General features: G+C 37.5%; 1 protein-coding gene across 1 annotated transcript in view; it reads right to left on the bottom strand.

The window, feature by feature from the left end:
• Positions 1-665: 665 nt before the first annotated feature.
• Positions 666-15,204, bottom strand: part of LOC104357743 (vitellogenin-1) — a 42,972-nt gene continuing 28,433 nt past the window's right edge. The window contains exons 22-36 of the mRNA XM_033000618.2: positions 14,584-14,753; positions 13,483-13,939; positions 13,106-13,392; positions 12,966-13,022; positions 11,867-12,100; positions 10,664-10,870; positions 9,493-9,635; positions 8,841-8,979; positions 7,501-7,636; positions 6,594-6,780; positions 6,076-6,173; positions 5,462-5,556; positions 5,197-5,356; positions 3,834-3,995; positions 666-850 (exon numbers count right to left, since the gene is read on the bottom strand). Of these exons, the coding sequence (XP_032856509.2) occupies positions 732-850; positions 3,834-3,995; positions 5,197-5,356; positions 5,462-5,556; positions 6,076-6,173; positions 6,594-6,780; positions 7,501-7,636; positions 8,841-8,979; positions 9,493-9,635; positions 10,664-10,870; positions 11,867-12,100; positions 12,966-13,022; positions 13,106-13,392; positions 13,483-13,939; positions 14,584-14,753 (2,651 nt within the window). The 3' untranslated portion in view covers positions 666-731. The remainder of the gene's footprint in view (positions 851-3,833; positions 3,996-5,196; positions 5,357-5,461; positions 5,557-6,075; positions 6,174-6,593; positions 6,781-7,500; positions 7,637-8,840; positions 8,980-9,492; positions 9,636-10,663; positions 10,871-11,866; positions 12,101-12,965; positions 13,023-13,105; positions 13,393-13,482; positions 13,940-14,583; positions 14,754-15,204) is intronic.

Genomic DNA, 15,204 nt, shown 5'->3' with positions numbered 1-15,204 from the left:
AAGTTTTTTAAGGCATCATTTTCATAGATACACAATAGGAGATGGTAAACCGAAAAAAAAAAAAAAAGTTCCTATTCATACTTTTAGCTCATGAAGCAACAGCACATCCATTGAAATTTAAATGAAAATTGGGACTGTGTCACACACTATAGCTCTCTGGAAAGCTACAGTAGGAGTCTAGCAGTCCAATTCATTCCTTTGTAGAATGTACTAAGGCTAATGGTCTTGCTGGGAGTAAAATGTATTTTTTTGCAGAACAGTTCCAAGAACAGACTTTGCTCTTTACCAGAAAACATAAAAGAAAACAAATGCTTACTGTGTCTTTAGTATGCTAAATATGAAATTCTTTGCACAGTGGAATGTTAGCAGTAGCTGTAATCATGTTTTCCTTTCATCACCTAGTGAACATAATTTTAAGAGAGAACTGCTGTAATTATATTTTAGATAAAAGAAAGCAGAATTTCTGGATAATATTATGGTTGGTCTGATTGTTTTGTTGATAGGGAAAAATAAAGAGAGAGACCACATGAATACTTATTTAATGAACAACATATTTATTAAGCAGTACAGACTGTACATAATGCATTTGACTTTGGACGCAATGCAGTAGGCTTATTTTCTTCAAGCACATTTCTTAATATTTTATTACAGCTATTACATTCTCTTCTTATCTGTCCAGCTATTCAATTATTTGTATAGTATGTCTATAGCACAACACTAAATCATTTAGCTTAACTACAGGCTCCAGTGCAGGTACAATCAATGTCAGCATCCACAGACTCCACGACATCCTCAGATGCAGATTTCTTATCACTGCTTCTCTGCCATTCCAGCAGGCTTACAGCAGTATCTGTCAGAAGAGTGAAGCCATTGTTAACTAACATCAAGCAAATTAATACATTTCAAGGAAATACTGTTTTGATGGCTGCCAACTCCCTCATCAAGTAAAGAATGAAATCCTGCCCCACAACTGACATCTAACTGACTCACTGACTTGGAGTAGGCTTTTCATCCATGATATAATTACTATAATACTTCCCTAAAACAAAATGAATAATATTTCAAGAAGCACAAAGACAACAGACAGGAGGCTGTAAAAGTGCTGAAGGTAGTCACTGTCAATATAAGACCACCATGTACCAATACACATCAGCAATCCTTTTGTATGTTAGTGCTGCATATCACTGTGTATTTCAGCTGTCTATTTGTCGAAGTTCATTCTGAAGGATAAATCCTTTGGAGAATTTTCAGAGGTTCATAAACTTCTAATTAAAGTTCCCCATATATTGTGAAATCTGGCAGAGCATTGTCAGTTGCAGTATTAACCTTACCACACTGCTTTATCAACAGCAGCTTGAATAAGCCATATCCTTTAATGCTGAAATAATCTAAATGGAATAATGATATTCATCCTCCCAATAAATATTCTTAGCTAGTTGGAGGTTTATCATTGCATCTAGAAAAATATTAGGACATCCATTTAGATTAAGTTTGTATAATGAGAATCGGTAAAGCTTCCATAATTTTACCTCCGTTTGTTTTATCCCTTAGTTGGACAATACAGTTATAACATGCCATCTCTCATCACAGGGAAATCTGGAGACTGCTGTATGGGTTCAGGTTGTATCAGTCACTTACCTCCTGAAATGCTAACACTCTCCCTTGGCTAAATTACTGTCCAACCTGAAGCACAGGTTTTGCATAATAAACTGGATAATAAATACTTCCCAGAAAGTTACTGGAGATGCTTTTAAAAAATATATAACATTTTCAAGCTGTGAAATGAGAAATGCTATAAAATGTCTGAGTTTTGATTTTTATATACATTAATTCTTGTTATGTTTCTTACTCTTGGGCACACTGTGGGTCTGATCACATTCATATCCATGTAGGAAATGATCAGCAAACTGGATCATGGCTGAGTAACTACAGTCCCTATGGGTAGGGCTTGTGGCATGTTTGAAATGTAAACCAGTATGTGGACTTAAACTTGGAGTGATGTCTGCCTTGGTAAAGATCCTAAGACTATAGTCTCCCTGATCTGAGAACAACAGGGGAAATTCTGCATCCTTGTACTTAATTTTATCCTTGCTCCACTGGTGACAGTGATGGTGTCCCTGTCTTGAAACAGCAGACTATCAGTTCTGAGATCTGATATAAAGAGCTGAGAAACTGTCTTTGTCCAGTGTATGCAAATACAGGTTCTCAGCTTGAGAAAGATGAGGATTTTGTTTCTGCTGCTTCTCCAAGTCACTGAACAAAGAAAGAAAAAGAACAGATTTTAAGGGCTGGCCTTGTATTCCCATTGATCCTTAGCCTGAGGAAAAGCAGTCACCTTGCTAAAAAAAAGCAAATGGCATATTTTTCCTTCCTCCTCCTCTTTCTCCTCTTCTTCCTCCTTCTCATCATGATAAATAAATAAATAAATAAATAAAGCCCTTGATTAGGAGTGCTGCTAGCAGATTTCCCAGTCTTTGGTTCAGTAAATGAACCAGAGAAACCTGCAGTTGCTGTAAAAGCAGCACTGGCTGCGACAACTAACATATATTTTTTTTTGATTTTCCTCTTTTCTCACACATTTTTGTGGGAGAATGAGACAGCTTTATTATAGCCTAATATTCTGAGGCAGTGAGTGGCCTGGGGTGATGACATTTCAGAGATACAGATTTGGACACACAAAAGAAATCTGTGAAACATGGATATGACAAGATTTTGGAAGGTTTTTTTGTTGAGGGTGGGTTTTTCCTTTCATAAAAGGATACATCTATTCACATCTCAGGGAGCTGTCAGGAAACTGTTAGCACTCTCTCTGTGCTACACGTTGAATAGACTGTTGTAGTTGGTTGGCTATTATAGAAAGATACTCATTTCTTTTACGGGCTGATTCAGCACATTGCAGATATTAATAACATGAGCAAAGTGCAAAGTTCTACACAGATGCTGTTTAAAATCAGACATAAAATACTCTGTTTCTCCCAAGTATTACTCAACACAGGAGTCCATTGGCTTCATTAAAACTATACTGGATTATCCCAACTAACAATGGATTTGGCCAACAATAGGTAACACAGAGAACAGACCACTTCAGTAGATACTTCCTAATGGTAGGTTTCCCTCTAAGGTATATATGTACTGTGTAATGCATGAAAAGATTTAGGTAGGAATACACCAGAAATATCTGTAGGTTCCAGGCTGGATTCTCCTCTCATGCTTGTATAAATTCAGTGTGAACCTTTGTTAGACAATGCATCATATCCATAACAAATTGGTCTAAGTGAAAGGAGAAAAGGGACCAGTATTTTTAAAAATATGGGGCACGAGTGTGTGTGTATAAAATACCTTCAAAAACAAACAATTTTTTGCAACAATCTAGAGAACACTTCAGCAATGTGTTTTTTGCTGATGTATTGCACAGTGGCATAGCATGGCAGCCTAATCACAGCAGTCATGTCACACTACCTGACTGACTTTCAATTGCCTTGCTTGCCCTGATCTACACAAAATTGCAGGCTGTACCGTGCATAAAAGGACTCAGTGTTGCTTATCTCAACTTTATGGAGATTCTAAAAATGTGAAAAAATTTTTATTGACCACTGCTGCCCCTTTTACCACCTCAAATGTTTTTCTCAGATGATGCTACCTGCCATCATCTAAACTAGCTTTTAGCTGGCCAGTACTGTCAGTGGTTATAGCAAATACTAATGGGATTAAAACCAGCAGCTCAGAGAGGAGCCGGAGCAATACAGGTCTGTGTGTGGCTGTGTTGTGTTTTGTTCTTTCAAGTGCTCTGACAGATCTACAGTACATGACACACAGAGAAAAAAATATCCTACCTTTTGGGAAACAGTGGAAGCCAACCTTAACTGAAGTTTTTTCGACTGGAGTACAGTCTTTCATACATTTCAGTACTGGGTCAACAGAGTAGCACGTAGCTTCTTCTCCATCAATAGTAGGATTTCGATTCAACTTCACATAACTGTGCTGCAGCTTGCACCCTACGAGGAAAAGGAAAAGTAGTTAAAATTGTAGAAATAAATCCCAATCGATCCTTGTAATAATAAAGGTCCGTATTTTCTTTTCAGCTTTTATTAAAACACAGGTGCCTGACAAACCATTTTCACACTAGCAAGGTTATTGAGATACGATGATAATAAGTTGGGGGATAGAGGAAAGAGTCTGAAAGGGGAGCTATTTTTAAAATCTAATTGCACAATATAACCCAAATGGAATCATGTATACCCAGTTTTTTAGAACTACATAATACTCAGAAAATAACCTCTCATGTCTGAAAGCTATTAAGAATAGATACTGCAAGCACAATGGCTACTTCATTGCATTAGGAAAAATGTCAACTGTAGTGAATGGATAAAAAAAAAAGGCAGCATTTATATAATAACATCAAGGATAATTTTTGTATTGGATGATTTTTATAATGCTGCAATTATCTCACTAGAAAGGTATAATGTAACTTAACAGGATCCCAGCTATGACTCCGTTTCCTGACACACAGATAAGTACAGTTCTGCTGCCACTGAAGTCAAGGAGAAAACAACCATTAACTTCAATAAAGTTATCTCAGGTCCAAGGTAAATGGAGACCTGCAGAACAAAACTGTATTGATGTTATGGGAGACCATCATTATTTTCCCAGCTACATGTGAGAGGAAGCTCTTTTAGTTTAGGAGCATTTCTAAGTATTTTCCTGAAACTGCACCCTCAGATGGTACATAACAAAAATGAAATTTTGTGCACTCTGAAAATTTATATAAACTTAAGAGCTGACACTACATTAATAGTCTGCACTTGTTTGATTAAATTAAGTCTGCAGACAAAAGCTGAAACTGCTTTGATTCAGTGGTGAAAATCACACTAATTTCAGTGGGAGCAAGATTAGGTCTGATTTTTGCCTCTCCAAGAAAAAAGATACTCAATGTAAGAAATTACAGTAGAATCAGTTATTTAACATTGAACTGCACATGAGACAAAGACTTCTGCTGTAGTATATATTATCTATATTCATGGGCAGTGTTTTAAACAGTCAGTGGTTAATGAAGTTAAAATGGATATATATTGCTATTTTTTTTTTTTTTTCAAGTAAAAGTTATCTGCTGCTTTGAAAATTTTTTTTCTAGCTATTGGCAGAGGAAAAGTGAAATCATATTCTTCCCAAGCATAAAGTGTTTTCAGATCTACTCACTTCCAGTGCAGGTTTCTTCTAGTAATATCCATGAATGAACAAAAGCAAAAGAGCTCTGTGCCAGCTTATGATTTGGCATTAGGAGTTCATTGTGCTTTTCTCTGTCATTATTCCCACAAACTCCACAGGTCTTTCCTCTCATCCATGAAGCAACAGTAACCTATAAAATAGCACATCTTTGTAGTGAATACTGAAGTGTTGGTCTGCTACACTGCCAAGGTACTAAACAGAAAGAAAGTAGTAACCTTGAAAGTAAGCCCAGTACCTTAAGGATGACACCATCAAAAGTCACATTCTTCAGTCCCTGTGTTGGAACTTCCACGGTAACTGTTGTTCCATTTTTATAAATTTTAACATTGTCTGTAAAAAGATAATGAATCATAAGGTGATCTGCTTAATTTCAAACTAATGGAGAAACTGAGTAGCATAAAATATACTATAGTGTATTTGCCTTCACAATGATCATTTTTCTGCTACAGTTGGACTTTTTTGTAAAAATTTTCTACTGGTGTTTCCTATAGTTGAAACTGACTTTTGTATTGAGTCTGCCAAGTCTCAAAATGATAATGACATTGGTGGCCCTCCAGCTAAATATCTGAACCAAATCATCTAACTGTGACTATAACAAGAACTTTTTTTCTAAATAATCACCACCCTGGACCTACAAATTATGCTGGAGGAAGGTAAGAGTGTATGTACTGCAGGAAACAGGAACGTAAGTCAATACAAATATTAAGAAAGTAAAGTCTTTAGTTTTTTTAATTAATCCCACTTGTGTTTTCTTTACATTGGGATTTTACTGTGGAATTTATAAAAATATCTCGAAGATATTTAGTTTCCAGGTCAGTCCTGGAAATGTGGGTATCAATCACAGCTTACCTTTTTCATACTCAGAAACTCCACTATGCGACAGTACTGGTTCTTCATTGCATGCCACAAGGAGAGATGAATTTGTGGCAGAACTGACTGTGATGTTCCTTCACAAAAAACAAAACCAGAACCTAGTGGTTAATTTAAAATATGAAAAATTGAGATATTTGTGACCAAAGCTAGCAGAGAACTAATTTGAATATCTGAATTTTGAATGAGTGAATGATCTGTTTTCTTTCCACAGTGCAAAATTTATTGGGACTTTGGGTATTGAGATTCAACTTTTAAAGAAAAGGCAGTGTGGGGACTTAATAAGCACACTGTCAGATAATGATGGCTGTGAAATTGAAGACAAGAACAACTAAGCCAAAGAATTTCAGACGAGGATTCCTTCTGGAAATCCTGTCTTTCCGCAAATATCTGTTTGAAAATTAGTTTCACCTAGGAGCTAGATATCACCCATACCCAGACTAACTCCCTGAAACTTTATGACTAATTCCTGAGCCCTCAGGATAAACCACACTTACACTGAGGTTGTATTTATGTGAACCTCTCTTGAGAAAGACTTAGGATCAACATTTCTTGTAGTAATGATGAATTTTGGGTGTTCAGTACAGTCTTGAACCACTATCAGGTTGCAGTTTTTATTGAAAGAATATGTATGGCTCACGTGATCGAATGTTTTGAAATCTCCCTCTCTGACTTCACATGTTGCTGCAAAACAAAACCAGAAGAGATATGGCAAATGTGACAATGGCACATGGTATTTCTGCAAAGTGTTGAAAGCCACCTCTGTGAGATTGAACTACCCAGCAAACAGGAAAGAAACTTCATCATCATGCTGGCAGGAGCTTCCAATGCTGTCAGAGTCTGTAAGGACAGGATAGCACTACAAAATCACTACTAGATATAGACTATACTAGTACTGGTTCTGATTACCCGCTAAACACAAAACACAAGCTAACAGGGACTAAAATGTACCAAATTATTGAGAAACTAAAAATAGTAACTAACCCTGATAAAAAGTAGTTCAGATTTCCCACATAAGTGCTAGGCACCAACCAGCTAAGGCTCATGTGACTCCTTTTTGAAGAAAATAAACTGGGCAGAAAATACATCATCTGTCTTGTACCCGTCATCTGATGCCTCTCAATGCAGAGATGGCACCTTCTTAGAAGGGGCAAGAGACAACTTCTAGTCCTTGCAGACAGGAATGATTCCTGAACTCTGAATATTTATATCAGTTTGAAGTCTCTTCATTCACCTGCCAACAAACATGCTTTAAAGTGAAGGAATAAGCTGTTGAGAAAGCAGGGTTAGAGATGCTATGCTTCCCTAGAAGGCCATTACAAGGAAGGACAAGGCCCAGTCATGGCAGAGGACAGATCTACAAACATTGATTATTCACAACACAAGCATATAAGTAATATTTACATTGATCTTCTTGTGCTATTTGCAAAGCTATTTCAGGAAATAAATTCCAGGCAGTGATATCTCGAGTCTTGTAAGTTGGAGATGGGCCTAAGGGCAGAGTGAATGGCATTCGGAGTGCCTGATAGTAAAGTGTTATCTGAAAAAGCAGAAATGAAAATACATTAAGATAAATTGAACCATATTGCTCAAGATATGACTGCAAACAAAAAAAGACTCTTATCTAGAAAAAAAAATCTTGAAGATGCATTTATACAATTGCAGTTGTGTTAGTCTCTCCAGGACGCACCCAAACCTTAAGCTTTTGTGAGGAATCAGTGTCTTCTCTTCTAGTCATACTTCTTGACTTTTTGAGAAATTGTTAAGGACATTGGAAAGTAACCGGCATAGATGAAGTTTAAGTGATAATTAAGTGACTTCTTAAAAAATAAGGTAAGAAGTTAAGCAACTGACTAAGTTGATGGATGTGTCTGGAAAAGTGAACAGCATCCATTACATGCTGAAAACTGGTATGATGAGCATTGGGGTAAGATCCCTCACTGTAGCTACAAATTGCTTTTACCAAGAGAATCAAATTAATGCCTAGTGTGCCTACTTCTTCATTATCATATATTAAAGAGCCTGTGATACTGAAACACCATGGAAGGTTAAAGACACACTAATTTCTCTGTGTATGAATAGCTAGCTGTTATTAATTTGCCACAGATCCTTAGGGGAAATTTTTCAAAGTGGTGCATAGGGATTTGGTGGACAAGGACCAATTAATCAGTGGGATTCTGCAGATCCAGCCTGTGTAAGCTGCTCTGATAGTATAACTAACTGCTCCAGCCTGGTTAAGGCAGACTTGTATTTGTGGCTGTCATAACTTGCTCTAACCTGTCACATCAAGCATGGTTACTGCAGATGTGGGACTCGAGTGCCAACACAGATAGATGCCGTACATGATTGCAGTGGAGTGCAAGGTGTTCTCAAAGCCTCCATTATCTGCTCTGAGACCCCGATACATCCCACAAAACTAGTCACACTGGGTAAAATGAATAAAGGTGTGAGTGCAGAGCAGTCATACATGAGACAATTTGGGCCTAACTGCTATTCTCAGCATGGAAATAAGGTATTTGACTACAGAGTCTGAATTTCAACTTACTGCTACATTGCACCAAAGCAGCACAAAATCAAGAGTACTCTTGTATGTATTTCAAGACCCATGCAATGTAGTCAGGTATATAGCAGCTTCTCTAAAAGGGAATGCTTTGCTTTTTTTTTTCCTTACATTAGGTATCAAAACATTATTAGTTGAAAATCCATTCAAGGTAAGGAAAAGGAAAATAAAAATTGACACGTACCCCAGGAGCTTTAATTACTGTATCAATTGTTCGTGGAGATGTTGCAGCTGCCCTTACTATAAATTCATGAGATGGATTTCTCTGATGCACTTCTGAGAAGCCCAACATGAGTGCTGCACCAGGAACGTATTGCATGAATCTAGAGATAAACAAGATGTGACAAACTCGGGTACATGAGCAAAAGCAGACATGGGAGGGTAAGGACTACTGGCAGTTCTGAAAAATCAGGGAAACAATGAAACAATTGAAAAGTCAAAGAAATAATACTTTCAGTCAAATTAAATGTTTGATTTTATCCAAAGGACACACAGTGGTTTTATTTTGCTCATTTTAACTGGGTATTTTTTGAGACTGAATAGAATAACATTTCAAAACAAAAAGACATTTTGAACTATCAAATCATTTAATATCGAAGATGAAATTAAGCATGTCAAGTTTTTAAATATTTAGGGGATATCTTTTAATATGAAACATGTGAAGAAAGTAGAACACATTCACAAAATATTTTTGTGCCATTAAACTTGTGTTTTCCATCTAAAAAAAAATCCAAACATGTTTGGATTGAAAAATTTCATCCAATTCTTTCAGCATTTTTATAAAGCCAACTAGAGTAAAAAAAGCAAAATAACTTAGGAAAGAACAAATTACATACTCCGTGCTTGTCTTTTTTATCCAGGATGGAAGATTTCCCCATTGCACCTTCAGCTGCATGGCTGGCTTCCTTGCCAGTTGGCCTGTGGTAGCCATGGCTGCTATCCTGTAGTCCCGGCATTCTTTGCCCCATCTCAGTCTGGCCTTTATAAACAGGGAAACAGTCAAAAAGAATCACAGAACCACCCTTGACCATTTCAAACTGTGAATTTTTCTTTCCCAGAACTTCACACTGATCCTTAATTTTTCCAAGTCTTTCTTTTGCTCTAAGTAGGCTCCCAGAGAAATTTTGACTACATCTGGAAAAATCTGAGGCATAGTAGAGAAAGAGTTTGCTAGGCTGTACAGAACTACATGTACTTGTTCTTGTCTCAAAGCAGCCCCTGAAACGTTAGGTTTGTCATAATTTCCTGAGATTTCCTTAGATTTGGTAACTTCATAATCAATATATATTATTTTTCTAGAGGAAGACTGTGCTATAATTTCCATTAGCCTTCTCCAATACCTCTTGATGTGAATCCCATTCCACTTTTTTCAATACTGAAATATCATTTTGAATTCACTAATTGCAGCTGTGAAAAGCAGAGTTCTGTAAATTGTTACACAAAGATCTCTTGCATTAAAAGTCACATGGGAAGTGTAACATAGGGGGACATAAAAAAAGAAAAGGAAAGATTTATGACACTCTCTCAGGCATCAACCCATTACCCAACTTTACTTTTTCTACCTTTTCATATAAATCCTAAGAAATACATTTCAAATGCATTTGAGTTATGAGTCTGGTAAAATGGATGATATAGAGAAAACCAGCCAGATTCCAAGACAACCAAACTCATAGGAGAGCAAATAATAAATAGGTAGTAATGAAGCAGCCAATTTTTCAAATATTTTTTATATTTCTACTGGTCATATTTTGATGTATTTTGAAAGTCTATATATTTTTTTTTTTGCCAGATTTTGAAGTAGCTGTTTTTTAATTTATTTTTTATTTTTAATTCAAAAGAATGGTGAAAGATATGAACATTTTATCAAATTGCACAAACTTTGTGAGACATTTCAAAATATGCATGTTTTTCCTGTTTAGTTCTCCTGATCAGCTGGTCCTCTGTGCTTATTTTAAAAACTCTGGGCTTTTCAGATGTCTCTCTGGGCGAAGCTGCCTGTGTGCTTACCTGTGCTTTCAGAGGCAGTATTACAGCATCAGCACAAGCTTTCCACGTGGTTTCAGCCAGCTGAACCACAACTAGTTGCACATCAACTTTGGCAGCATCAGGACGAACATATGCTGTAGCTTGATAACCTTGATTTCTGTTGTCACTCCTTACTGCCTGTGCCACAATCGTAATGCCAGGTGGAATTACGTCTCCCAGGAAGTTGTGCTGAAAAACAACCCCCAACCATCTGTGCTTAAGTATTTCTGTGTATTCACTGGAGATCCTACAGTCCGGTTTATGTGTGCTGAGAGCAGGAAGCAGCCCTTACACTTCATCAGTTTATTTTGTGGTTCATAGTTCTATATCCCCAATATTTAAGGATAAATTTGGTTGGGATCTTGATTATTTCATTACCACCAGGAATTTTCAGAGACGTGACTGTTTTGATGAGGGATCCAAGACTCTTCCAAACTATCTTTATGCATGTAGTATGATTTTTTCATTATTTTAATATTTCAGATGACTGCCTACAGTACTTATTAGATAACTTCATAGCAGTTCACACATTCACAATGTATTTTACTATTTGCAGAGCTATTTGTTGTATTATTATGTATATACCTTTACTTAGTACAATTATAGAGTACTAAGTGTGTAATAAATATAAAGATGATATGTGCTTAATGGGACTTTACATTTACCAATCAGTAGTGACCGTGGAGAGTCTGGTTTTAGTTATAAACTTCATGCACTCATGACCTCAGGTCTACATCTAAAACTAATCAGGTGGACTTAAGTTAAAAAAAAATCTTTAAATAAAACCTATTTATTTCCTCCCCATTTTTACCTTAGTGCAGTTTATTTTGCATTTTGAGCTTTCACAGGAAAAAGAAAATTCTTTCCCCTTAAACTTACACCCCATTCTCCTCAATTTTTATTATTTCCAAATCCAGGCTTTCACATACTGCAAACACCATTAGAAATGAAGGAAAACATACCCAAGAAACCAGCAAACAAAATCCCGAAGCCAAGGGAATTTGGAAAAATATTTTCATGGGGGGAAATAGCTCAGTGGGCTTTGCCTTTCAATTTACAAACTTGACTTGGGAGTACTTCCTGAGCTTCGCCCCCTCAGCTGGTGAGAGTGCCACTGCAGCTACAGTTCCCGCTCCGCGGCCAGCAAAGCCTGCCTGCTCGTGTGTACGGCACAGACAGCAGTACCTCGCGTGTCACGCTGGAACCCTGGCTGTGCTGGCTGCTGACTCCTCTGATTACAGGGCTCCTGCTTGAGCTGTGTCCACTGTTTTCTCCATGGTGGTGGCTGCTGCTGCTGCTGCTGGTGCCACTCGGGCGACCGCTCGTGCTGCTGTTGCCACTGCTGCTGCTGTTACGGCGGCTGCTTCCCGACTCAGCAGAAGATGACAATGAGCTGCTTGATATTTTATGATCTGGATGCTACGAAACAAAAATAGGTTAAAAAACTCTGACATGGCCTCTAGTTTTACAGTGTAGACAGCAAAATCGTAGCTATCAGCCTCCCTCTGTAGATAACAGACACACTTAAGATGTGTAGAGTGTTATTTTTTTTATCATATGCATAAGTGAAATATGTTGGGTAGGAATGTGCCTTGGATGCACCTGGACCTCTCTGCTGGTAGGAAGGCTGCATACACAGTGATGGCAAATGGCAACATCACATAGTCCAGGTCTAATGTTAGCAAAAATAAAACTTGACAAGTGGTCAAATATATCCAAATTTTTTAGAAATAAAAAAGAGAATACAATTTAATTAAAAAAAAAAAAAAACCAAACATAAATCATCTTCCTCTTTCACAAACAGGATACATAATAACTTTACAGGTAACACCTATAAAAGTCACTACCCTATCATCCTTCTAATATATACCTAAAATACCACTGTGCGGTAATGCATATTGAATCTGGTTTCTGATACAATCCACATACCTGATGATTTTGTCATGATTGCCTAAGTACTGTAGACACAGCTATTCCCAGTGGAAGAACCTGCTGTTTTATAATTCCCCCATGTTTTTTGTTAACTTAGCTTTGGTTGCATTGCACAACATCTAGCCCAAAGGTGTCCTGACCCAAATTTGAGGATTGCTAGTGCTGCCACAACAGAAAGGTGTAGATTAATATGCAGTATTTTAGTAAAAAATCTGCTTATTTTGGCCATTGTCAATGTTGTTATTGTACAATATGGAATACTCAAGTGAAATAAGCTAAATCAAGCAGTAATATGCTTGATCATATCAGCTGTAACCACCATGTGGAATGTGCACTTGAATTTCGGACCTACCCAATGGCTGTGAGCAGACTTGAAGCACAGCTGGTATACTTTTGGAAGGTGATATTCCTGCAAAATTCCAAAAGAAGTTATTACTTACAGCTCAGTAAGAGTTGCCTCCTAGCAGAAGGAAAAGCAATAGAAAATTTTACCTGTTCTGTAGAAATATGACTACTGTGACTGTTAAATTGGGACTTGACACGTTTTGTCTCAGCTTGACTCTTATATTTGCTGCGGTGATAGGAAGCACCAGTGCTTTCACTGCTGCTGCGGGTGCCACTGCTGGTGCTTCTGCTGCTACTCTGTGTTTTATGATTCTGCTCACGGACACTTCTCTCTCCTTCAGCAGTGCTGGCATATGGAAATGGTGTGGTCTTGGACTGCTTATTAGCCTTATGCTTTATACCAGATGCTTTGCTACTGCTGCTGTTACTGCTACCTGTGATGCTACTGATGCTGCCTTTGCTGCTGCTACTACTGCTTCTGCTACTACTGCTTCTGCTGCCGCTGCCGCCCTTGCTGCTGCTACTCCTGCTACTGCTACTACTACTACTACTGCTGTCCTTGCTGCTGCTACTGCTGTTGCTCCTACTGCTACTGCTTTTGCTACTGCTGCTACTGCTTCTACTGCTTTTGCTGCTATTGCTACTACTACTACTGCTTTTGCTGCTACTGCTGCTGTTACTACCACTGCTTTTTCTATTACTACTACTACTGCTTTTGCTGCTACTACTACCACTCCTACTGCTGCTGCTACCACTACAGCTGCTGCTACCACTACTGCTGCTGCTGCTACCGCTGCTGTCCCCAAAAGGGTAGAATTTCTTTCCTTCAGCTTTGGACTGTCTTGTTTTCATATTTATCTGGGTGCCTCCCTGTGATGCTCTGTTGTCAGAGTCGCTGCTGGAGGGACTGCTTGCTGTACTCTCGGCACTTCCACTGGTGCTGCTGGCACTGGATGATGAGCTTCTGGATTTTCTTGTCCCCTAGTCAATGGTACCATTGGAAAAACAAAATTATTTTTCTGTGTTCCTGCAGAAGGCTGTAAGTAAAATCAGACACAGAAAGCTATGAATCTCTCTGCTGCCTTAGAAGACAAGATGTACATCTGATAGCATTCTTTCAATACATCACAATAAGGCAAATTCATAATAATGTGTTAAAACCATGCATGAGTAAAACAATACCCCAAACCCTTTCGTGAAAATGAACATGTGTAGAAGTTGTTGATCATACAATTACATGTAACGATTGTTGGTAATGACAATGCTGTAGCTGTGACTATCTCATGGCAAGTTGTGTAGGTAAGCGTCATACCTTTTAGCTACAGTTGCAGTAGCTTGAAAGAACAGACTACCTTTTGGGCACACAACAGCTATTTTGTGCCTTACAAAAGATTTTCAGAAAAACCTTCAAAACCAACCTACTCTTTCTAATGGCCTTCACCTGCAGAAGAGATGAATGCAAAGAAAAGACCTGCAGAAAGACTCGTGTACTCAAAAGCCTGTCTTTATTTTCCAATTTTTGTATATTATCTAAACAAAGGACGATACTTAGTAAAAGAAGTATAAAAAACTAAGCTTTTTGTAATGTCTCTCACAAATCTAGAGGTGGATTTTTACAGCAGTACCTGGTCATCAGTATCATCAAGGATCTTCTTCACTCTTTTAACTGCTTTTCTACGGGGAGATACTTGTGCCTCTGGATCTTCAAATGTTACTAAACGTACCATTTTCCTAGGAGCTTGGTCTCCTGCTTGAATTGTGACTTGTATTTTTTCAATAGGTATCTCTGTGTAAACTGAAATTGCACAACAATTAGTATTACTGTTAGTATTAGCAACTGAATAATAGAATAAGCCATTTTTTGCTATAATTTATTTAGCAATTCTTCCTCAAATGAAAATGTAAATGTTTATCGATTATTTTTGGTATTGAGTAACTTAATTAAAAAATTTCTGTAATAGCTAGAACATATGCTGGCAATAACCAAATTTTAAAATATTAGCATGATACTAGATTCTTTTCAAGTCAATAAATAGAATGATCAGCAGATATAAGTCAAGTCATTTGGACTGATTAACTAGATAACAGTATGGGATAGCAAATTAGGCATCAGAGAGGAACTGAGGCTCAACTCTTGAATTGTAAAGAATGGACCAATGGTTAGGTCATTAGTTTGATGATTAGGAGACCTAGACTCAGTGGCCTGCTGTGCTTTTACTTCTTATGACCATGGATTAAGAGATTAA

Source organism: Tyto alba, unplaced genomic scaffold, assembly GCF_018691265.1.
Source record: "Tyto alba isolate M040663 unplaced genomic scaffold, T.alba_DEE_v4.0 Super-Scaffold_1000006, whole genome shotgun sequence".
In the NCBI taxonomy this organism is placed as follows: domain Eukaryota; kingdom Metazoa; phylum Chordata; class Aves; order Strigiformes; family Tytonidae; genus Tyto; species Tyto alba.
Note: the sequence above shows the minus strand (reverse complement) of the source record. Positions and strands in the feature narration are given on the sequence as shown.